At 31.7% G+C, this 25,970-nt stretch overlaps 3 protein-coding genes across 3 annotated transcripts in view; 1 reads left to right on the top strand and 2 right to left on the bottom strand.

Annotated features, from left to right (window-relative positions):
• Positions 1-1,535: 1,535 nt before the first annotated feature.
• Positions 1,536-4,481, bottom strand: LOC125874120 (galactinol synthase 1). The gene is made up of 4 exons (XM_049554946.1): positions 4,087-4,481; positions 2,376-2,699; positions 2,108-2,242; positions 1,536-2,002 (listed from the first exon to the last, which is right to left on the bottom strand). The coding sequence occupies exons 1-4, from the start codon at positions 4,423-4,425 to the stop codon at positions 1,757-1,759; spliced, it is 1,044 nt and encodes a 347-aa protein (XP_049410903.1). The 5' UTR covers positions 4,426-4,481; the 3' UTR covers positions 1,536-1,756.
• Positions 4,482-19,717: 15,236 nt separating this feature from the next.
• On the top strand, positions 19,718-22,530 carry LOC125847127 (probable pectinesterase 53). Its single transcript, XM_049526824.1, has 5 exons — positions 19,718-20,166; positions 20,728-20,917; positions 21,506-21,709; positions 21,862-22,097; positions 22,174-22,530. The coding sequence occupies exons 1-5, from the start codon at positions 19,787-19,789 to the stop codon at positions 22,325-22,327; spliced, it is 1,164 nt and encodes a 387-aa protein (XP_049382781.1). The 5' UTR covers positions 19,718-19,786; the 3' UTR covers positions 22,328-22,530.
• A 1,334-nt stretch (positions 22,531-23,864) lies between these two features.
• The window catches only part of LOC125847157 (50S ribosomal protein HLP, mitochondrial-like), a 2,649-nt gene continuing 543 nt past the window's right edge, over positions 23,865-25,970 (bottom strand). Inside the window, exons 2-3 of the mRNA XM_049526843.1 lie at positions 24,878-24,972; positions 23,865-24,503 (exon numbers count right to left, since the gene is read on the bottom strand). Coding sequence (XP_049382800.1) covers positions 24,129-24,503; positions 24,878-24,972 — 470 coding nt within the window. The 3' untranslated portion in view covers positions 23,865-24,128. The remainder of the gene's footprint in view (positions 24,504-24,877; positions 24,973-25,970) is intronic.

Here is a 25,970-nt window from a genome sequence, read left to right on the forward strand (position 1 = left end):
AATTATAGCATACAGTATCCTAGATCTTTTATCACATTCATATTTCTCATAATCTGTTTATCTTAATTTTGAATTGTTATCATCATAAGAGACCGATTAGTGAACACAATTATGCGATAATACTTAATGAACTTTCTCATCTCATGATTCTCTTAATCTCAACATGATAACATTTCTAGAGATGTCATGTCAGACCGAATCAAGCACAATCTCTTAGCAACATATTCAGATAGCATACACTAAATTGAATTTCAATAAATCAATTAAAGTCATGAGGGTACAATGTGAAAAATTACTTAAGATATTCAAGGCTTCACTCGACAATAAGTAGCTGAGACTAAACTTGTATCACCCTTATGAGTCACTATATACATACATGATATGAAACATGTGTATCGATTCCTTTCCCATATAGTGTTTGCCTTTTATAAATAAAATATTGTGCAGATGATATTTCAAACAACTTATGTCTAAACTAGAGACTTCCTCTTCTTGTTGTTTGTTGAGAAATAAAGTTTTTACACCATTTAATGCAATTCAAGATCCAACATAGCTATTATTGCTAAATTTAGCCTTATTAAAGCAAAACAATGAACAAGTGAAAACGTTCTTCATAATCAATTTCTTCCTGTTGTGTGTAACCGTTTATTTACTAGACGAACTTTAAATCTTTCAATGTTACGATTGCCTTACGCTTGATTTAAGAAATCCACCTGTTTTAATAGTTTTACGACCTATAGATATATCAATAGATTTTGAGATTTGATTTGATTTTAATTCAATGACTCCATCTCATCTTCCATTGTTTTTAATCATTTTTCTTTAGCTGGACATTATGAGAGATTCAATTCATATGGTGTATTTGTAGGTCTTAGGCCTAACTCATACCCCAAAAGCTAGATCAAAGGGAGGAGGATTGTCCAAGCCTTATAAGGAGTCCACCCATCTCATTAACCACCGATGTGGGACTTTTGTCATTCTTTAACAGTGAAATTATGAACTGATCCATTATCATCAAATTGAAATTCTGAGGAGAGGCAGATCTAGGTGCAACTTCTGGTGAAGGTCTCTGTATGAAGGGCTAGATTGGCTGTCAAACAACATAGCAAATAAGGTGAGTGTGAGATGTTCAACTTCTTACCCTCATACTACCTTCTTAGACGCAATATAATTTTAACTCATAAATTATTGCCAATTCCAATTTGCAGGCATAGAGGCTAAGCATCTGGATTATGGAGTAGTGAAATTGTGAAAGAATAGGCTTTGTCAATTATTCGTCTACATCAATCATTGTGTTCTTTCTTTTGTCCAAAGGTTTCTTTCTCAAAGATTTCTTAAATGTACTGTCAGGGCAATCTATCAACTTTTCACTGGTAACACACAGAAAAGGGGAAAAATGTTCAAGAGTGTTTCACATTGATCTTAAGTTGTCTCCTTATATTGTTATGTCATTAGCTGACTTTTGACGTTCAAGTTAGACCACGGTCCGTACCCATATTTGAATTGTGAAGGTAAGCTGCAATGAACAACTCTAGTACACCAAATATAGTTTACATTACCGCTTGTTAATCAACTCACACATTTCAATTCAAATACAACGAAATTGGAAGTGATCCCCAAACTCCATTTGCCTAAAAGAACCTTGCAAAACTATTAGTAACAACTTCCTCTCCCTCTCAACCATTTATCCGTACATTCACCCTATTAATTAATTAACCTTATGTAGTGCATGCAATGTGGTGTAGTAGTACAAAATTTAGGCAGCGGAGGGAGCAGTCACGTATTTGACAGCACCAGCCTGGGACATAGCAGCAGCAATCAGTGGTTGAAGCTGGTTCACTGCTCCTGCAGCACCTATCACATTCACCTGGTTCATGCCAACTGGTCTCTTGTAGTCCAGAGACTCGTTGTTGTAAATGTCCCACCACTTCTTCACCAGTAGTTTTATATCCTCCCTTTCCATGTTCTCTTCTTTCCCTGTGTACCTCCACGGCTTTGATCCCTACTCCATCATCGTTACAAGAACAAATCAACATGACTCAGAAAAAAAGAAAAACTTTTAAAATTTGTGATCTAAAACATGCGAATAGTCAAGTTAGTTACTCACAGCTGCACAATAGTGTACAACTTTCACTTTATCAAGCTCAACATTCTCGGGATGACGCCATAACATTGCTAGAACAAGATTGTACACTAGTGGTATGGGTCTGTAGATGTTCTTGAAATACATATTCAGGAAATCCTGTCATATGATCACAACATCAATCAATCACGTTAATCAAGGACAAGGGTATATGTACTGGTTCGACAGAACCCAATAACTTTAATTATATGTAAATGTTGAAATATCTGCTAAAAATTTGGGAACCTTATACCTGCTCTGCAAAAGGAGTAGGAGGGGTGATTTGAAGTTTCTTCAAGAGGTCTTGGTAAGTATGGAGGCTGGGCTCAAACACGAACATTCCAGCGTTGAAATATAGGGATGGTGGCTGACCCAATTCGTCACTAGGCCACTTAATTCTGTCCGGACACTGCTGACAGTAGCCGATTTTGTATTGAGGCGTGTGACTCCATGTTTTCTCACAGAAACAATCCATTACAGCGTAGAAATAACCATCCGCCAAATCAAACAAATGATCTATGTTGTCATACACCTGAATGTCACCATCTAGGTATATCATTTTCTTGTATTCCACAAACTGCATCAATGTAGTGACAAATATATGTCAATAATAATCCAATTGTAACAAAGTTAATGAATTTAATACAACGATATCAAATTAATAGATGATAGTAACTAGGTTACATTCCCAGACCTACATTTGCTGTATTTATACAGATTTAGTAAATTACATTATATTGTAGCTAGGTCCGCCTGCCCTACAATAATCCTCAATTGATTAACTATGTCTCAATTCCAAATTTACTAATTGACGCACAAATCTTCAATGTATCATACAAAACCTTCAAATGTGACTACTTTTATTTTTGGAACCCCAAGGGCCACACACAAACTCGGCTCTTCGTTCGGGTGAGCACTCTGTGATAATCTATTCACTTTACAATAGCTCACAAACTACACAGAAAATATAAACCGCAATAGATAAATCCTATATGATGGCTAAATTAGATCCCAAGTTTGCCATATGGGAAACCCACCTCCCAATCACTCGATACATCTTTAACATGCTATAACAAGTTAGGTTACTTTGTATGTCAGGTAACAAGCCTCAGTCGTTAGAGTTGATAGTTAAGGAAAATAAAACTAAACCCAAAAATGCCCTCGTACTAATAAGTAATTACTCTCCTTAGAGTCAAATTTATGTGTCATTAAAAAAAATTATAAGGAAAAGTGTCTGAAAAATATTCAAACTTTGGTCGAAATTGTTATTACGATATCAAACTTTATGGAGGACCTTTTATTCACTTGCACTATTTAATAGTGTATTTTAAAGATATATATGTGTCAACGCGGACACGTTACTATTTATAATGATGTAATATTTATGATGTCCACATAAACAAATATATACATTTAAAATATACCATTAAATAGTGCAGGGGTAAAAGGTCATTTCCAAAGTTCGATATTATTATAGCAATTTCGATCAAAGTTCAAATATATTTTTGACTTTTTTTCCAAAATTATATGACACTTTTCTCGTCTACAATTATCATTTGTAGTACTTCCTATGTTCCAACTTAAAGTGACACTTTTCGAATTTTGAGATTCAAATAAATCTATTTTTTATTGTAAATTTTTTGTATATCTTTTAAATATTTTGAATTTTTAATTATTGTAACTTATAGTATTTTTTTTAAATAGTTTATAAATATATTAATTTCATTTCAAAAAATTTAAAAATTTCATGCACAAATTTTCGATCAAACTTAAACTATTAACTCTCAAAAAAATGAAAGTGCCAAATAATGAAAAGTAACAATTATGATCCCACGTGTAATGAACAATCTGAGGTAGCAACACTAGAAACATGACGCATGGCAGGTCCATCCACGTGTAATTGCTTATGTGGTGTTGCCGAAATTTTAAAACATGACACGTGTCAAAAGATGGACCCCGCTTACCTCCCAAATACGAAGCTTAGAGTAGTTGATGACGTAATAAGCCATTGCAAATTGAGTTTGGTTTTCAGGTGGGTAAACTGGCTCAATCTCCCTCACTATACAGCCTTGCTCCTCCAGCATACAGCGGTGCTCCGCCGGAACATCCGGCAGCACCGCCACCACCAGCGGATACTCCGATTTGACCTTCCTCAAACCTTTTGCTAATCCAATCACACCTTTCACATAATCACCATTTCCCGCCAAAAACGTCACGTAGGCCCGGTCCAATGTAGCAGGACCCGGCCCGTTGGTTACTGGTTTCGCCATTTTCTCGGTTACTCTAGCAATCGCCGGAGCCATGGCAATCTGCTGGATCGGAGAATTAAGATGATACTAGTGAGAATGTTGATTATTATTTTTTTGTTAGTAATTTGAATTGATGAAAATGGGTATGGGAGAAGTGGTGTTATATATAGAGGTGAATTACAAGTAATGTTTGGATTCTCGTGATTATTGGAGTGTGGCCGACACGTGTGCAAATGATCATTTGATCGGACGGTTGAGATTGAAGCTACGGGACTATTCTGGAACTGGGGCCATGCTGTAAGTAATTACTCCGTATCAATTTGTTAGTTTCAGACTCTAATTAACAATAACATATTCAGTGAAATAAGAATTAATGTGACGAAAAAAAATAAAGTATATGCAAACTTTATTATTACGACCTCAACTCAAGTGCATCAATTCAAAATTTCATAGCCATCAATAAAAAAATAGTGTAAAGTCAATTTGTTTATCTAAATGACATGAAGTTTTAAAAAATAAATTAGATTAAACACATATTAAATACCTTTTAGTTTATGATAATAAGATATCATTAAAAATATGCAACAACAACAACAACATACCCAATGAAATCCCACTATGTGGGGTCTGGGGAGGGTAGAGTGTACGCAGACCTTGCCACTACCTCGTGGAGGTAGAGAGGCTGTTTCCGAAAATCATTAAAAATATGCATATTTTTAAAATATAAAATAAATAAATTGAAACTGAGAAATAATAATACTAGTGATTTGACTGGGGCGTTGTTGGCATGGATGATTCATGAATAGAAGACGCTGGAAGAAACTAATCTTTCCTGCCCTCGAGTTAAGGGGAAGCTTAAGTTCATGTTTGGACTTATTTGAATCCATTGTTTTAACTCGTTTGGTGCTCTAGGTAAAAATAAAATAAAAATGGATATAAAATGCCAAATTTATTATTTTTATTTGAATAAATTATCTATATACACACCTTTTTTTTTTTTATATAATTCCCATTAATCCCTACCAGTTCTAAATTTTTCCAAAATTCCTTATTTTACTCCCAAATCCTGGATACATAAATCCTAACTCCCAAAATCAATATTTATCCCTTCCTTATTTCACTCCACAAATCTCTATTTTTATTTAACCTGATAAATAACATTCTTAGAAAATATTTTGGCTTTAAATATGTTTTTAAAATTCACAAAACAAAAAAAAACCGAAGAAGATAAAATAATATTTTTTAAAAACATATATATTTCATTTTTTTCCTTCTTCAAACACAACAGCCACACTTTCTCCTAAACTTTAGAATTTTGATATTTCACATTTGTAATCTTGATAACATCTCGTCTTCTTTTTTTTTGTTATTATTATTTTTATTTCCCTTTCTTTTATTTTATAATTTTTGTCAATATTGATCCTTTTTTTACCTTCTTTTTGGTTTCTCAACATAATATTTCAAGTATAAAATTTATTGCCACAATTTTTTGTGGTCAATTCTCATCTTAAAGATAGCATAGTTTAATATGTTTTTTAAAAAATATAAGATGAAAATAATGATATTAATGGATATTAAAATTTATGTGGAATATCTTGTTCTTACCAAATTTGGAGAATAGTTTCCCAAAATTTGTTAACTTAACTATGGTTACAATACTTCTTAATATAATATAATCTTGATCTTTAAAAATTGAATAAGACACATGTCTCTCATCTAGAAGTGTACTTGACGAAATGGATGGAAAGTGTAATGGAGGGGAGCCAAATCCGTATTTGTTCATTTATAGATACACTTTATTTCAGCCTACATATATCTTTCTTTCACAACCTTATTATATCAAATACATTATTATCAACTACAAAATGATACATTATGTAAGTTATACGTATCTTTCAAGGCAAACAATACAATACTTATCAATTTAAACGAGATACATAATAGTATTGTATCATGCACTAATTTTTTTAGATATGATATATACGTAAATTCTAATTTATACTAAATGTATCGATTACATATCAATTAGCACACGGTAATGTATCAATCTCAAATCTAACATCTTATGGGCAACAATTACTTATTTAATGTATCTAGTATAAATACAATATTTATCAAATTAAACGAGATACATAAATAGTAATGTATCATGCACTAATTTTTTAGATATGATACGTAAATTCGAATTTATACTAAATGTATCAATTACATAGCAACTACTACACAGTAATGTATCGATCTCAAATCTAACATCTTATGACAACAATTATTTATTTAATGTATCTAGTATAAATACAATACTTATCAATTAAATAAGATACACAAATAGTATATAAAATGCTAAGTAGCAAAGATATTCATGATGTATCTTCTCAATTTTTTCGACAATTTTGAATCAAAATTGAAAGGATCTTCAATAAACTAGGAGAAGAATTTTGTGTCTCAAAATTTTCAACAATTTTGAATCAAAATTGAAAGGATCTTCGTTGAATTGAGAGAAGAAAGAATCTTGAATCTCAAAATTTTTTATAATCTTGAATCAAAATTGAAAGGATCTATGAACTTGAAGATTCAAAAGGATATTGTATGTCCAACAACAATTCCATCACTTTTGTATCCTTCATAATTCACCTCGCTTACCCAAAATTTCAACAAAAGTTTTTGAATTAAATCTGAAAGGTTTCTTTGTTGAACGGGGAGAGCAATTTGAAAATTTGAATTTCTTCATTCTATTATGATTTTTCTATGTATGATTGAGAGTAAGAATAAACATAAGCGTAATTTATGGGATTTAATTAATTTTCAGATTTTATTTCCTTTTTAGTGCAACAAAAAGATTTTTTCTTGTATTAGAATTAATGTATCCGAATGGTGAATTAATGTATCCGGATGGGAACTTATGTATCGGAAGGTATAAATTTTAAGGAATTATTGTAATTAGGAAAAAAGTAGGGATAAGATGTAATTTACTCTTTACACTATGTGATTTATGTAAGTTAAACTTTTTATTTTGTTAGTAAAATAAGGAATAATAATATTATGGTGTATATTTAAATGATGAGATTATCAGATAAAGCATAAGTATTACGGGCATTAGATACGAGTATTAAATTATATTTGGTATGGACTCGAATATAGAGATTAGAGATTTAACGATAGTATATGTCATAAGACTTATTTTCAATACATATATATGAAAAAATCATTCTCAAAATTTAACATAAAAATACATTGACCTTTCAAACAATAATAATGTCACATAAAATAGAATATACTCAAATATACTTATTGAATATAATGCTGTAAAAAAAGATTATTTAGTTAATTATATGAAGCTCAAAGGATCACGGAATTTATTATTTGTTGATAAACTGATTAAATTAGTTGAGTGTATAAGTGGTAATCTTTTTCTATGAGTTTTGAGTAATTTTTACTTCATGATAATATGCTCTTTTTGATTGATTTAGGTATAAGGTTTAGGACTAGAGCCGAACCTATATTCCGAATTCCAATCCTTGTTGAAAGTATGAGTACAGTAATTGTAGAGAATAGCAGAAGAAAAGTATAATCGGAAAATCTTTTACTAGTCCAAGATCATTAATTAAGATCGAAAGATTCAACTTTCGGAAGATTCAACTAAGGAAGATGAAGCTAAAAAGGATAACTTGTTTATGGAAGAAGACTCTTCAATTGTCTTTAGTTTTGGTTATTCTTGGGTTGTCTACAGATGACTAAGGTCATCATATTTATACTTTTGTAGGGATGATTCTAGATACTAAGGATCTAGACTATTCTAATTTTTTCTACAAATATCTTCCTTAAATATCTAATATTCTAGACTATCTAGATTATTACCCTACAAAATTCTAGAAGGTTCTGTTAGTGAAAAAACTTACAAGATAATAAAAAATACAAAATTACAATTGAAAATAAAAATGAAGAGATAAATCTCTTCAGGCTGAGGCGCGGATATCTCGCTCTCTTTAAGGAGATTCAAGTCCACTGCAGCAAATGTTTTCACCGGTCCAGCAGTAGTCCTTCTTGACTTGTCCCCTCCAGGATACAACAGCCTAATCACAAAATATAACTCAACAACTCTGGACAAGAGTTGAGTCCAAAGCTCCACAAAAAGAACACCTCCCTTCAACTAATAAGAACTCTTTTTTTGACCAACTCTTTCACTCTATATTTTTCTTGTGTGTAGTGTGTACCAAACCAAATGAAAACTATCACTATTTATAGTTGAGGAAGTCTTCCTACCAATTGATAGGAAGATAATGGGTAGTAAATAGTGAAGATAAATGGCCTTAGGAGTTACATAGGTTACAAGGTATAATGGAGGAGTAATGAAAAGAATTAGTGGTCATAGTAAACCACCTTTTGCCACTAACGGCAACCTCAAGTTGAACGTTTTGTAACCACCAAATAATGAGTAATAAAACACATGCACAGTGAGTAACCAAAGTGAGTAATTAGGCATAAGAAAAGTCCACTAACGGACAACAAAAGAAATGCCATAATTTCCAACGTTCTCTGCACATTCACTAAGGCTGCAATGCAATTAAGCCTAGGGCACAATTATGAGACTATTTTAATAATAAATAAATATTAAAATGCTCAAAAAGACCAACAGGTTCTACTAAATACCTAAAATATTCTAAATTTTATTTAACATTCTTTTGATGTTCTACTCCCATTACTTTTCACAAGTTGTTTTAAGGTAAAGTCTTTAATACTTCTTTGTCTATGACTGTATCGATCAATTCGATTTAGTTTTGAAGCTCATTAGTTTAATTTATGATTTTCGATTTGTAGATATGCTAAATCATTATAGAATCATTAAGGTATTGACTTATCGATTATCAATTTATTGGTTAATGATCGTTATCAATTTAACCTTTAAGATTTTGACACATAATTTTTTTATTGAAAATAATTTTAAAATAAAATAACAAACCAAATGAACCACACACATGAGATTGAGGAAATAATAAACTTCTCTTCTTTCACTTTATCCAAAAGTTGGAAAATTCTTTTACATTTCTCTGTTTTATATATATACCCTTGCAAGCACCATGATATAAACCTTTACCTGACACAATTTTAAAGAATGGCATTGGGTCAATTGTCATGACAATTTTATTGGCTTTATTTGTTCTATACGTCCTCTGCACCCAATTAATGGGATTTGGTTCCACAATTGAAGGTGACACCAGACTCTAATTTGGTGAAATTTCCAATCAATGTGTCGTGGATGGGTCATGCAATTTTACAAATACAAAATTCTTGGATGGGACAGGTAATTTTTACCTTTTATATATTAAATGGAGAAACGAACTCAGAATTTGAAGATAGTGAAGACATCACTAGCAGATGCATGTTAGTTAAAGCGATGTCATTTGACATTGATATTACTTCATTGGAAAATATTATTACACACACCTAGAATCGCATGTACATGAATAACTATAAATTAAAGGAGAAAAATTAACACAATTCACTAGGTGGTTTTGATGGTCGTGAGCCTCTATCTACACGTTGAGATTACTAGTTCGAATCTTGTCAAAATCACAAGAAGAAAGAAGTGACGAATAATCAATGTCAATTGTCAGGTCACCTCGCTCGCCCTAGAAGGCCTAAGGCAAGTGTTTGGACTAGTGCTCTATATAAATGTTGCTAAAGACTCGGCTTTGGATACAATCTTATTAACTCAATTGTCGCTAAATATTTGATCAAAGAGATTTATTTTTCAAATTCAAAAAATTAAGCAAGTAAAAGTGAAATTTACTCTTTAATTTGAATGTGTTTCGTTGCTTCATATCGAATTTGGAAGCATGCACTTGACTATGCTCATCTGTTTTTTTAATATTTCCTTTTTCTAATATTGACATACTATCTATCTTCAAATAATATATCAATCTCATGATATGTGTATAATACCACACAACTAGTTGAGCTGTCCACTCAAACACCTGCAAATAATGTTGGTAGATATAAGTTTTTATTATAAAGAAAGGAATAAACATGTATTGTTCAAAGAAGTTGACATTTTAAAATCGGAAACTGCAGGGTTATATATATTTGTCTAATTAAATAATTCATGTGATCGAGTAAGCTTAGAAGGGGGGGTTCAAGAAGCCTAATTGATTACTTAATTTATTACTAGGATTTTATAAGTATTTGCTAGTACATAAAAATAAGAAGAAGTACTATTTGTTAGTACATAATTCGTATTTGACATGTGAACGTATCAAAAGGTAACACGTGACAGTCAAAGTCTAATCAGGTGCAACTCAGTAGCAATAACACCAGACATAGCCTTGAGTCACACCCGATAAGGTTGTTCATATCCATTGAAGTTCTGAAACAATGTTTGCAGGCATCTAGCTTCAGAATGATAAGACTAGAAATAAGGTTTTTTAGTAATATATTCGGATAAGCTTCACCAGTAATCGTTTCTGATTCACTCATGTAGTTGTACAAAGGGGATTCAACGTGCATATAATGCACATTAATTATGAGGAGCTATAAAGAAGAAAGAACGCTATCTAGGTTTTATACTATAAATATACCTCTTTTTTCCTCACTTATAAAAGCATTTGACTTTCATCACAATAGATACATTATTCTCACAATTGTAACTTAAGCTCTGAATTTCATCACAATGGATATATTACCTTTCAATGATTTAAAGGTAAGTAAATGGTACCCAAAGATTTTAAATGAAATTACGTGCACTATCAACCGGTCAGGCTGTGGGCCTTTGGAATATGAAAACACCACAATAAGATAAGCAAACTAATTAAGTTATTAATTAGTTGTCCCTTTTGAAACATACATGCCTTAGATTTGACTATAATCCAAACACACTAGGAACATGTGATGGTTCATTTTATGTGGTTCAAGTTGTATATATTAACGATATTTTCTACATGACAAGTGACAATAAACAATCCATGGCCATTCATGTGGGCTTTTCTTTTGGACTTTGATCTAGAACACTCCTCAGATCGAGCTTTAATTAATTTGAATTTTTATCAAAATAACAATATTTTAGCATTTAATAGTACTTTATAGCCACACTTTCAATATTTATTAAAAATGTCAATATTTTAGTTTGTTATATTGTTGCTTGATGTATTTTTTTCATTTGTTTAATTTGAAAAAATTAAATTAGTTAATAATAGAATGGAGAAATTCAGGGGAGAATATTTCAAATATGGTAAAAATCACTGAAATTTCACATTAGTTACATTTCAAATAAAAATCGACATGGCTTATCTCTCCCTTATTCCTCAAATTTCAAATATCTATTTTTAACACTCCATTGATAATACTCAATCTATGTCGAATTAAAGTCGATTGATTTGAGATTTTTGCTGGCAGTGAAGAAGAAGTTAGAATGAATACAAAATAAAAAAGAACTACAAAACTTGTTGGCATACAAAGTGAGATTGAAATACAAAAAATATATAATTTGTTGGCATACATTTAGAATGAATATAAAATAAAAAAGAAATACAAAACTTCTTGGCATATAAAGTGAGATTGAAATACAAAGTTATATTAAAATACAAAGTGAATATAAAAATTATTAAACTTATTGGCATATAATTAGAATGAATGCAAAATAAAAAAGAAATACAAAAAATTGTTGGCATAAAGAACTGGCTGCTATCAAAATTTATAGCAATATTTGGGGCTAACTTAGCAGCCATGCCATATGGTGACATTGGTTTTGCATGAGAATTCACATCCCTCTCTGTTTCAACAGACCTTTTTTGCTTCACCACCCCACATGTTGCCATAGGCTTTGCAAGACTCTTCACTGTTTTGCCGGTCTCTCATATTAACAGCAATAGGTGGTTCCTTCGTTCAATGAGTGTAAATATTTTGGGTGATTGATAAAATTTATGGGAAAAACAAAAAGATGAATGTTGAAGAGAGATAATAGGGAGTCTGGTTAAAAAAGGAAAGGTGGAGGTGAATTTGTAGTGAGAGAATTTGAGTAAAACATGTGAGAGCGAATTGTGGGTAATGAAGTCAAACTTAGCCAAAAGTGGGCCTCAGTTGAGAAATAAAAGAAAAGAAAAAAAATTATATTAGGTTATACTTTATTTGTTATATAATTAACACATTGATATTTCTTTTAAACTATAGTTATTTTTAATAAATATGTTAGAAATTTTAACTAGTTAGCTAATTTTTCATAATTGGAATATGGTAGTACGATCTATAATGATATTTCATTAATAAAGTAGTGGCTATAGGGTTCTTTTGTAATTGTATGGACAATGGAGTGTTCAAGAAACAGTGTAGTGGGAGATGTCTTGATAGACTGATGGCCACACACTTTAATTGATCGTCAAATCATTCAATTCAAAGTTATTTAATTTGATTGAATATAGAAGAAATATGATTGATTGATACTGAATTCATTTGAACCTAATTCTTTTGATAAAGAACGTGAATTTATGTATAAAAATATACTAAACATTAGGTCTAAAAATCTGCCAAATAAAACGCGTACCACGCCGAAATATCACAAGTACCGCCTCGTCCTGGGCCATCGCACGAAAAACTATAACCGAAATCTTGTTTATTTGGCATTAACTTGGAACCACGTGCATCTAAAGCAATTTTTACTAAGATCAATGTAGTTGTATGTAAACCAAGGGCAATAGCATGATGAATCAACAAGTCTCCAGGACCTATTGTTAAGAATAATGAATTACTATTTTCATTAACAACATTTAACCAATCCGGCAACCAGATGCTTCGACCCGCATTGAATGTTGGGTCAGTCGTTGAAGATAAAAGTACATCGAACCCGTATGAAGTTTTACCATGAGCGGATTGTATCCATTGAGCAAATATAGGTTCAATCAAGATTTGCTTCTCCGGAGTGCCAAAGACAAGCATGACATTCTTAATTAAGATGAATCCGATATCATAACATTCAACTCGTCCTAGATAGATAAAAAAATATACACATAAAAAGTTTTTCTAAAATTATTTTCTTTTAAAAAAGAATATAAAATAAAAAATTTAAAAATATTCACTTTTTTCAAGAACTATATGTGGATCATTATATTACTTTTATGTTGGTTAATGTGGTATTGACAGATTATTGAACTTAATATTCAGCTAATTATCACGTTCTTAGAGCCTGTTTGGATGGGCTTTTAAGCTGGTCAAACTGGCTTAAAAGCCAGTTTTTGACTTATTAGAGTGTTTGGCAATTATCAAAATGACTTATTTTAAGTCAAAAATGACTTATTTTAAGCCAAAAGCTAAAAGCTAGGGGGGAGCTTTTTTTTTTTTTNTTACTAAGACCAATGTAGTTGTATGTAAACCAAGGGCAATAGCATGATGAACCAAAAAGTCTCCAGGACCTATTGTTAAGAATAATGAATTACTATTTTCATTAACAACATTTAACCAATCCGGCAACCAGATGCTTCGATCCGCATTGAATGTTGGGTCAGTCATTGAAGATAAAAGCACATCGAACCCATATGAAGTTTTACCATGAGCGGATTGTATCCATTGAGCAAATATAGGTTCAATCAAGATTTGCTTCTCCGGAGTGCCAAAGACAAGCATGACATTCTTAATTAAGATAAATCCTATATCATAACATTCAACTCGTCCTAGATAGATAAAAAAAAATACACATAAAAAGTTTTTCTAAAATTATTTTCTTTTAAAAAAGAATATAAAACAAAAAATTGAAAAATATTCACTTTTTTCAAGAACTATATGTGGATCATTATATTACTTTTATGTTGGTTAATGTGGTATTGACGGATTTTTGAACTTAATATTCAGCTAATTATCACGTTCTTGGTCTTTTCCTAAGTGTACGTGCGGTACTTGAAAATTTGGTCACGTTCTTGCACCACTTGCTTATGATTTTGTTATGCAATTCAGCCTAAAACTCTAAGAATCGCTAAGAGAATGGAAGAAAGAGCACAAGAGAATTGTTAGGAAGAATTGTGTAGAGAACTTGTCTTGATTTTTGCTTGATAATTTTACAAATGATTGCCTTTCTATTTATACTATCAACTTAGGGGCTAATATTTAAATCATAATTATTATGTAAGTTTATATATATTTACAAATAAATCTCTTCTATAGAATACTCTACAATCCTAGATTCAAGAACCTCTATATAATTCTATAATCTTCCAAGGAAAATATCTATATTTCTCTAGAATCATCCACAAGGACAAGTCTTTTTCTTATGTAAACATGAATTCACAGTGACAACTTCATACTATGTGACACTTATACATCACTTATGACGCGTGATGATGTGACAGATCCTCACATAATATTTAGTGGATAAGGCTAAATATGGAGAAAATCATACTAACCTGAATCACATGGAATTTATATAAAACTGAAATCCCTAAAGATTTATGCTAATCAACACGATAGTAACTAAAGGAGAAATCGACTTTTGTATATATTTTGTTAGAAAAATATCGCTGGTTTTGATAAATAGAAAAATACTGCTATTCTAGATCAAAANAAGTCTTTTTCTTATGTAAACAATTCACATTGACGACGTTATACAATGTGACACTTATACAACACTTATGAAGCGTGATGATGTGACAAATCCTCACATAATATTTAATGAATAAGGCTAAATACGGAGAAAATCATACTAACCTGAATCACATGAAATTTGTATAAAACTGAAATCCCTAAAGATTTATGCTAATCACTACGATAGTAACTAAGGGAGAAATCGACTTTTGTATATATTTTGTTAGAAAAATATCGCTGGTTTTGATAAATAGAAAAATACTGCTATTCTAGATCAAAATATGGTCTGATATACCTATATATAGAGGAAATTTCCCCTTTAACTTATATAAGTGAAATTCCATAACAATACCATAATTTTTTAAAAATTTAAGCAAAATTTAAAAAAATCAATATTTTTCAATTACAAGAATTGTAAAGGGCCTATTTGTGAATTTTTCTCTAGTATATTTTGCCTTTTGGTTTCACTTGGAGAAGATATCGATTATATATATAAAAAGACAAATTACAAGCATACATGACCGTTAGTAATTTTTACCATATAAGGATTTTTATCTTATTATATAAGAAATAAATAAACACACAGGTTACGATCAATATGTGTGCTTCTCGGAATTAAATTTAAGTGTGAGGATACTTTTGTTATTTAGCTTTATTTTATAATTTTTGGTATCTTTTTTCTATATTTTTATATTAATTTATTTTTTAAAAAGTTTGATTTAAAGTATAACCAAACAAACTCTAACTTCATATAAAATGAAAAATATATGAGATAAAATAGGGCGTTGAATAGAAAAAAAATGGATTTACAATTAGTTACTTTGCCTTTAATTCTATTATTATTGATGAAGTATTATTACAGTTTATAACTAAGCGTAAGTTATATATATGACTTAATGTTATTGGGTTTGTGCTTTCCATGGGCTATCGGTAACTAATCTCTCTAAGAAAGGTGCATAAGTAACCAAACTTCTCCTGGAGGGGTATTTTGGTAAGTTCATTGATCATAATAGTGTCAATATCTATAGTAATAATATCCCGGAAAAAAGAGAGTGAATTACCCTGTGAAATTGGGATATTATCTCGAACCCTCGACAACGAAGTGGGAATTCAAGTAACCAATCAATTGAGCTATTAAGATAGAAAGTTTAATTCCGAGCACTTTGTGTGGAAGAAAATTCAGTTGACATTTTGGACAGAATTGAGACAATATTGACTATTGTTGAATATGTGGTATGGGGTCAGTAGTCCTAATTCCACCAAGTTGCTTGCAGGTCCTCCTCTTCTCCACTATCAACATTATTATTTTTTATTATAACAACATATGGAGTAGTACTTAATTAATTGATGCGTGGGGTATATATACCCTTCACTCTTCAGGGCTATCTTCTCACAAAGTGCAAAATACCACTTTTAACTTTATCAGTCTAAAATGAGAGATTACGATAATTTTGATCTCTTTTGTTGTGTTAATGAATGACTTTGACAATTTATCTAGTAAAATTATTAAAGTTTGTTTTATATTAATAAAATATTCAATTTAGATCTTTGTATCAATAAAATCTCTTAATTTAGACATTTGTATTAATAAAGTCATTGAAATAAATTTATCATTAAAAATATATAATGATTATAGACCTTTTGCTCTGAATATATATTAATAATTATCCAAAGTAATTGGATCATCAAATTAAATACAACTGAATCTCCAAAATATATATTAATTTTGACCAGCCAATGTTGCACAATTTTCCCCTGCTAGATGGAGCTAGCTCCTACTACGGCGGATGTTGCCTTTTTAACATTCACCATTATAGATTATGGCATGAAAGTAAGAATTTAAGGTTTTACAGGGCGATGTGCACAAATTTTATTCCCTGAATCTACTACGGAGAAGTTTATATAAGGAAAAGGAGTAATAAAATGGCTATGGAATTGGATCTTTTAGATGCCATTTTGACCAAAAAAAAATATATATATATACAAAATTATCATTTGTTATTCAACTAAATTATACAGTACATATAAACATATTTTCCACTTCTTAGTTAACTGGAATTCAATTAGGAAAGTGATAAACATAATAATATTAAACAGTGAATGAAATTCAATTGTTGTCAGGTGATAGCAGGGAATATGGACCAAAGTTTTTAAAATCTTGGCTTTTTAATGATAAATCTAGTTATGATTTTTTTTTATACGAAAGATTAATCTTAATGATTTTATGAGTTAATATCTCAGATGGTCACTCAACTATGCACTCTTTTCTCATAAAGTCACTCAATTTTAAATATTAACTCAAAAGTCACTCAACTATGCTCTCTTTTCTCATAAAGTCACTCAATTTTGAATATTAACTCAAAAGTCACTCAACTATGCTCTCTTTTCTTAGAAAGTCACTCAACTTTGAATTTCAACTCAAAAGTCATTCAACTATTCATTCTTTTCTCAGAAAGTCACTCAACCTATTTAATTGATATTTTAACTAAAATTTTCTGATATAAATTTCTTATTTAAAAACCAAAATTCTAAAAAATAAAAAGAATATCATTTAAATCATTTAGTGACCCATTTAATTTAATTTTACCCTGCAAATCAATAAGATGCAAAACTAGCTGCTACTAGATGACTTTGATCAGTCTTCTTCACAATCAAAACAGAATTGCCAGAAACTTAGTAAAATAAGAGATGATGAAAAACATTGTTCCACGATGTAATCACACTTCTCTTCTTAACTAAAAAGGCAAATTCAATTAGCTTGTTAGCTTTCATGTCTTGCAACTAAGCAGCAAATTTTAATTAAATGGGTCACTAAATGATTTAAATGGTATTTTCTTATTTTTTAGAGTTTCTGTTTTTAAATAAGAAATTTATATCAGTAAATTTTAATTAAAATATCAATTAAATATGTTGAGTGATTTTCTGAAGAAAGAATGAATAGTTGAGTGACTTTTGAGTTATTCAAAATTGAGTGACTTTCTAAGAAAAAAGAGCATAGTTGAGTGACTTTTGAGTTAATATTCAAAATTGAGTGACTTTATGAGAAAAGAGTGCTTAGTTGAGTGACTTTTGAGTTAATATTCAAAGTTGAATGACTTTCTGAGAGAAGAGTGTATAGTTAAGTGACCATATGAGATATTAACTCATGATTTATTAATACAAAACAAAGTTTAATGATTTTGTTAGATAAATTGTTAAAGTTGAGTGAACTTTCAAGATATTAACTCGACAAACAAACAAGTTCAATTGGAATACAGCTAATTATCCCTCAGCTCGTGCCCACTTATATCTCCAAATTTTTTGGCACTAATTAAAACATGGGTTTGCACCACAGCTGCGACCCAACACCTTTCAGAGGGTAGGGACCCCTAAACTGCTTATAATGCTTTCCACACTAGCTCAACTCATTTCTCTTCTTTCTTTCCCAACTTATTACAAAATCCTGCAGTACTTCTATTTCAAAAAGAGTCTAGTTTAACTTGTTACGAAGTTTAAGAAAAAAAAAAAAAAATAATTTGTGATCCTAAATTAAAGTTATATCAAATATACCAAAATATCATTTAATCTTATGGCCTTAAATATGTCATATGAAATGTTGAAATTAAAATATTGCTCTTTTCGAAATAAATTAAAAAGGAAAGGAGGGGAGAATATTAATTTACCACGACAGATAACTTTGCATATTATATCAAACCTAATATGAATTTATATATGATTTCAGCCTTTAAGCTTCTTACTATTAATATTATTACATTTTTATACTTATGAATTTAAGTATAAGTATTATTTATTGTATTTTGATTTTCGTGGATTTCTACCTTCAAATTTATGTTTTGCGTCTAAAGTATTGTTCTAGATGAATTCAGTGTCACAATGTTGCATTCGCATATGAATATAGTAATTAGTTGGTTGATATAGAGAGAACCTGTAATTATAAACAATTAAATCATATCAAGTGTGTAATGTTTTTTCTACATTGTGGGCTTTAAAATTTAAATTAAGTCAAAGGTTAAATTTGCACCTTAATTATGTGAAATAAATATATTTATCCTCTATTAATTGTTGGGGTCAAATATACGAATCCGTAGTTAAAACGGTCAATTTTTTCTTCCAAAGTACATAAAAGGGTTACTCAATTTTTAGTTTAACCAAAACGAAACTTCACTGTACTGTTAATTTTCTTTTTTTTTCCTGCAAAAATGCTGCTCTGTCAGCGAATATGTTAAAAAAATTACTATATTTTTTTTCTTCTGAAAATCGCTTCTCTCTCAACGAATTGTTAAAGTTTTATTTTCTTTCGATTACAGCTTCAATTTTTATTTTTAAATGATTGAAGCTTATCACTCAGTGATGTCATGCATACCATGAAAGATTAGTTACTGATGTCATGAATACCATGAAAGATTAGTTTTCTTAAGGAAAAAGAGGCAATTATATCACTTCAACTTTCCGATTTAGAACGGATATACTCTCATTAAAAAAATATGGTGCATATATATCGACGTTATCTAACAAAGGGAGAAGGGACGGATTTACCCCCGAACTTTAATAAATGGTACGTCTATGCCCTCCGTTATACTTTTCGTCCACATAAGCCCCTGCCGTCCAATTATAGGTACACATATACCCCTCTCACTAACGGACNCATATCAGACCCTTTTCCCAATATACCATAGTGATGGCCAGTTTTGTAAATACAGGTCAAGATAGGACCAAACCTAACCACAATACCTTTTTCTTTTATCAATATATATATATATATGCATGTGAATTGTGATCATGCAAACACAAAGATATATAGTGCTTAATATTGGATAATTATAGTTATTTATTCTTCCACCTTACCCATTGTAACTCAATGGCATCAGCTTCCACACTTATTGTATTATTGTTCTTCCTTTCCATGCTACTCATAATGCCATTGACTTCACAAGAAAAAGACAATGAGAATTTTGATGAATGGATATCTTTGAATGTGAAACACTACAATAGTAGAAAGAGAGAAACAAGTTTGAAATGGATGCAAGAATCAATCAAACACAAAAAACAACATGTTCCTCCAGCTCCTGTTAGCAGCAGCTTAGATCCAAAACTTATATATGCGGAGATGAACAAAATGATAATCAGTGTGAGTCAAGATGGAAGTGGCAATTTCAACACTATCAAGGAAGCTCTTGCTAGCCTTCCACTCTATAACAAGCGCAGGGTCATACTGGACATCAAACCCGGAGTTTATAGGTATGTACGTTACCTCATTATTATTACATAATGACAGTATAAAAAATATTTACGCAATCAGATTAATTACTTACTCAACATATTAGGATATAGTAGTAGAGACACCTTATGCTAAGGCATGTCAATTCACATTCCTTCACTAAAAATCAATTACACTATAATGAGGTACATATGCTAAATAATTAAACCCGGATTAATAATCTAAAAAGACTTTTAACTTTTATATAATTTTACAATATATATATATAATTAGTTGATTGCAAATAAAAATTTTTTATAGCAAACATGGATTTGTACCTTTAAAATATAATAAGTGACTTTATGGCCACTAAAAGTATATTGATTGCGAAATAAAATCTCTTCCACGTGTATAAGATAAGGTATTTAACTACATTTAGTGGATAAAATCTTCACTATATATAAAAACTATATTTACTATCTTGAGTGCTTTATTTCTTTTTAGGGGGGAGGGGTACTATAACGAGTACAACAAATGATGACTTGGATAAAAGTTTAGTACAAGTAGTAATATTATTGTGACGATAATAAGTGAAATTGTAGGGAAAAGATTAACATTCCAAGAAGTTTGCCGTTTGTGACATTTCGGGGCGATAGTACCAATCCTCCACGGATTACAGGAAATGACACAGCTTCAGCTACTGGAACCGGTGGTACACCTTTAAAGACATTCCAAAGTGCTACTGTTTCCGTCGATGCCGATTATTTTATCGCCATAAATGTCATTTTTGAGGTAAATTTCTATATTAATCTTGTGATCTTGTCAAGTTGTTCATTAGATTAGACCAATATCCATACGATTAAAATACGAATGTAAGGTACATGCATGCAACAACAAATTCCCTGCGTATGACAAAAGTCCGTGACAGTATTCTACTTAAGGTTCGTTTGTCACATGGAATTTTTTTACAAGTTCGTAGTTGAAGCCTTGAAGGTTAAATTCTACTGCATGTCATACAAAATATTCCAACAGATAAAACAAAAAAGTGGTAGCATAAGCATTAGCACATACTGTCACTAGCGTTTAAAAATAAATTACTCCTCCTATCTCAATTTAACTGTCTTAGTTTGTCTAAACATACATTTACCAGACTTTTCAATCTTATCATCTTAAATTAAAAATATGTATAATCCTTTAAATCTTGCAGTATTAAACTTATCAGGTGGAGGTAGATAACAAGTTAGTAACTGTTCAATTAAAATCAATACTTTTTATATGGATCTTAGGAATCTATATAATTTTAATTAAATTTACATTGAATTCAACGATAAGAACCTAAAAATTAAATATATCCTAATAGGTAGCACTTTGGTTTTGCAGAATACAGCACCCCATGTGGTTGGAACGGCAGGAGAACAAGCAGTGGCACTAAGAATATCAGGGAACAAAGCAGCATTTTACAACTGCAGTTTCTACGGAAGCCAAGACACACTTTATGATCACAAAGGACTTCACTATTTCAACAATTGCTTCATTCAAGGCTCTGTTGATTTCATCTTTGGCTATGGTAGATCCCTATATGAGGTCAGTTGCATTTTAATAATTAACTTATATAGACATCGTCCTTCGAAAAGTTACATTTCTTTCTATGTAGCTTATGTGAACGTGAGATGCTTTGTGCACTGAGCTGTCAATTGTCCCAAATCTAATTACATTTTTATATATTATGTGGATAGAACTGCCAGTTGAATTCAGTGGCAAAGAAAGTAGCGTCCCTGACAGCGCAAAAACGTACAAATTCGTCGATATTAAGTGGATTCTCGTTCAAGAACAGCACCATAACAGGGACAGGATCAGTTTATTTAGGCAGAGCGTGGGGCGATTATTCTAGAGTGATTTTCTCTTACACTTACATGGATAACATTGTTCTTCCACTAGGATGGAATGATTGGGGAAAAACAATTAGAGACTCGTAAGTCTTTTGGTTTTTACTGATCTTTTATAGTTTCAAAATTGTTTTGGCAATGAAGTTGAAAAAATGGATGTAGGAGAGTGTATTATGGGGAGTACAGGTGCAGTGGACCAGGAGCCAACATGACAGGAAGAGTTCCGTGGGCACGAATACTCAACGATGAAGAGGCCATGCCTTTTATTGAGACCTATTATGTTGATGGCAATTCTTGGCTTATACATCCCTATTAGTTCCAACTCAAGAATCAACTTTATTGCTTATATACACCCTTTCACGTCTTTCTTGTTGTTGTTGTTGTGACGAATAACAAATTTATTACGAGCATATGTACCACGTTTCATTGTAAAAGATGCACCTTATATATGTTCCTAGATTGTGCATCTTAAGTATGAACTTTCTTATATAACACCATTCCACCATTATCCTTTGTTGATGTTGCAAGCCAAAAGCAGAACAATGTACTACAAGTTGTTACTTTCTTTGATTAATATGAATGAAGAATACTTACAGTTCGATTATTTTCACCAAAATGTTAGCCCCAGACTCAAAATTCAAATCCGCATAATATTTTTTCTTCAAAGTTGATTTACACACTAGACATATACAGTTGACATAATGTTTCGCGCTTCCAATTTAAATTGATCATATCATAAATATGGCTCTGCTTACATGTTTGCTGCAGGGGTTTATGGACTAAGTTGAACACTAGAATCCAACTTCCATTTCTTGACAATGACACTAAGATCAGACCAGGGATAAAGAAACAACTTACATAAACGCGTACTAGTACTATATACACTTGGAAATGCCCATGTTTCTAGGATTTCTTTATATGGGTCAAATACAACACTAAGATATAATGTTCCAGCTAGGAACATCCTCAGCTTCAACTATCCGGCCACAGTAATAGTAAGAGTAATAATCCTTGTTTTGAGTAACCAAATTCGTGTTACTATTATTATTGCCTGTTTCTTCAGCATAGGGAAGCAGCCCATCGTCTTGTCCTTGCAGATAGATGTCCTCGTGTGATCTGATAAGTGCTTCCAGCAGCAACACAAGTGATGCCATCCTATAAAATGCTAACCAAATAATGTTGCTGAGTGAAAAACACAGAAACAGAGAGAAAAAGGGGCAGAGTACCAATAAAAATGAATGTGCCACTATAAAATGTAAAATATGGCCTGCCATGTACCATATTCATGAGTTGGATCATCTGAACCTCAACTACTTATTTTGCAACACGAAAAGAATTTGGACAATCATTAAATTAAGTTTCTTTACCTACTTCAATTAGATAAAACTTGTGACCAGTAGCGTAGCCACATATAGTAAAAGTTGATTAGTTAAACACTCTTGCTTTGAAATTTCATACCATAAATATATAATAAAATATATATTGTTCAAAAATCATACAAAGCTGTTGGAATTATTCTGGTATATAACGTGAGATATATGAGTCAATTGGAGTTGAACAACCCATCGCTAAACTTGCCCAATTTCATTAACCATTTAAGGCGGCCTAAAGGTTTAAAACAAGTTTCCATGAATAGCACAGTAAGCTACAAGGACACGACGCCCAATTCCATTGGTGTCGATCACCTAACGGTAGAGGCAAGTGTGTGCATTATTATTGGAGGATAGTTATTAAAAATGAGAGGAATTATGATCGTCTGGCCACTTATAAAATGAACAGAAGAAGATGATCTTTTAAGATACTTGTAGAAAAAAAAAGAAGCATATGCCCATCACTCCAACAATGACGATAAATGATCCAACAAATTGTGTTAGTGATGTATTTATTTTAAGTCAGTTTGTGGACATTGTGCCTTGAGCACTGGTTGCAGAAACAGCACTGTGCCTTGTGGGCCAACAATTATATGTACAAGTCAAAATGTTTATGATGATAAAAGAAACATCTTCTGCAGCTTGTGGACAACAACAGGTTCCTACAAATACAATAAATTCAAAACTGTCTTCCAATCGGCTCATAATCATTGAGTAGAGGTACCTGACAACCAAGAGGCTGAAACATTAGGCGATATGCTCTGCAAGACTAAGAATTTTAACATGCTTCTTTTTCCTCAACTCATGGGGCACTGGACCAAAAACTCTGGTTCCAATGGGTTCACCATGCTTGTTGATGAGTACCACAGCATTGTCATCAAACTTCACTTCGCTCCCATCACAGCGGCCTCTTGGCATAGCAGCACGAACGACAACACCATAATGCACTTCTCCTTTCTTCACCTTACCGCCTGGCTGAGCTTCCTTCACTGAGCAAACTATTGTGTCTCCTAATCTTGCTCCTTTCTTTCCCTTTAGTGCTTGGATGCATGCAACTCTCTTTGCACCTGAATTGTCTACCACTTTCAGACTCGTCCTCATTTGTATGAAAGTTCTTTGTTGCTGAAAGGACCAAAAACAAGTGAAAAAACTTTACAATCATTGTAACAAGAGACAATTCAAATACTACTCAATTAGCAGAGTCGACTCATAAGTGTCAAGACCTTTTTCATAGCAACTCAACCATGTGATGTTGTTAAGTTGCTTCCTTTAATAAAAATTAAGCATTTGAAATTTTTTATCAGTATGAAGGGCTTATCATAATGTGAGGTATGATTTATGAATGATGTAGCTTGCGATATTATATTATATAATATCATGCGTTGACAAAATGCACGCAACATCCAAATTTCATGCTCAATGACTGATTAAGATTGCAAACTGGAAAAAGATTAGGGTATTGGGGGTGAGAGAATTAAACAGCATAGCAGACGAACCTGGAATAACAAATGATTGCACAACATCTCGTGTGTTGATCTCATTAAACCATCAGCATTGTTGCAAAGACCACTGAACAATGAACGACCCACTGCTGCAGTTTCATCATAAAAAATTTTACGCACAGGCCATGCATACAGACAAGGAAATAAGGAAGAGCTGATGATTAGGAAATGTGGATAGCATAGGAGGCAGTGGATTCAATGAGCTGGTACAGGGAGCATAGTATCCAGTTGCAGTTGCTAACGGGCTTCGTAATGCACATAAAACCATCAATATTGGATAACCAATTAACCATTTCTGCAAAGTTGTCTAAGTGCAAAATTTGGTGGTGACTCTATGGCTGATAAAAATCACACTACGTCCTTTTTCCAAGTTGAATTATCATGTTCAACTTAAAAATGATTAAATAAGCTTATAAGTGTAGTAGTTGAACACTGCAACTTTGAGACCAAGTATTAGTTAATTTTTTTTCCTTTAAGAACATTAAAAAGAAACAAACAAGAAAAGTTGTATCAAGTAGAAAAAACGAGTCCATAAACATCATTTAGGACAATGAGGGTATACAACTTGGAATGGAGCAAATTGATTCAGCAGAAGTCTTATTCACACAAGAGAATAAATCTCCAATGATCCAGACTTAACAGTAAATGGGTAAAACCCTCCCTTTACAACTATAAATCTAAGTTCTACTTGCTATGCTGTAAAGAATGAAGATGACATTCACTGCTCAAAGATTTTGATACCAAACCCCACTGAATGAGTAGCTTACTCGGTAATAGTGACGAATGCACTACTTAATCGTTTCTCCATTTCCGATGGAAAAATTCCAGAGAAAGAAAAAGGGAAAACTCCCTCTTACCCAATTTATATGGTGGCCCTTTTTGCTTTTCGACATCCAAACTACGTAAACTTTGACCAACACTTTAAAATGTATTTTTTTTTGTAATGTTGACATGAGAAGAATTGCAATTTGTGGTACTTTTCGTATAGTTTGTGAATCTAAATTATAAAATATTGAGTTGATCTAATCCAATTAAAGATTAGTCTACTCTCAGGATACAGAAAGTGCCATAAAAATGGGGAGGGGGG

Source organism: Solanum stenotomum, chromosome 1, assembly GCF_019186545.1.
Source record: "Solanum stenotomum isolate F172 chromosome 1, ASM1918654v1, whole genome shotgun sequence".
Taxonomy (NCBI): domain Eukaryota; kingdom Viridiplantae; phylum Streptophyta; class Magnoliopsida; order Solanales; family Solanaceae; genus Solanum; species Solanum stenotomum.

Bases quoted from the DNA above. Each gene is read 5' to 3' on its own strand.
- LOC125874120 (XM_049554946.1), bottom strand. From the start codon at position 4,425: ATGGCTCCGGCGATTGCTAGAGTAACCGAGAAAATGGCGAAACCAGTA. The intron at 2,700-4,086 runs GTAAGCGGGGTC...ACATTGATGCAG, and splicing joins CTAAGCTTCGTATTTGGGAG to TTTGTGGAATACAAGAAAAT. The intron at 2,243-2,375 runs GTATAAGGTTCC...ATCATATGACAG, and splicing joins CTACTCCTTTTGCAGAGCAG to GATTTCCTGAATATGTATTT.
- LOC125847127 (XM_049526824.1), top strand. From the start codon at position 19,787: ATGGCATCAGCTTCCACACTTATTGTATTATTGTTCTTCCTTTCCATG. The intron at 20,167-20,727 runs GTATGTACGTTA...GTGAAATTGTAG, and splicing joins ATCAAACCCGGAGTTTATAG to GGAAAAGATTAACATTCCAA. The intron at 21,710-21,861 runs GTCAGTTGCATT...TTATGTGGATAG, and splicing joins ATGGTAGATCCCTATATGAG to AACTGCCAGTTGAATTCAGT.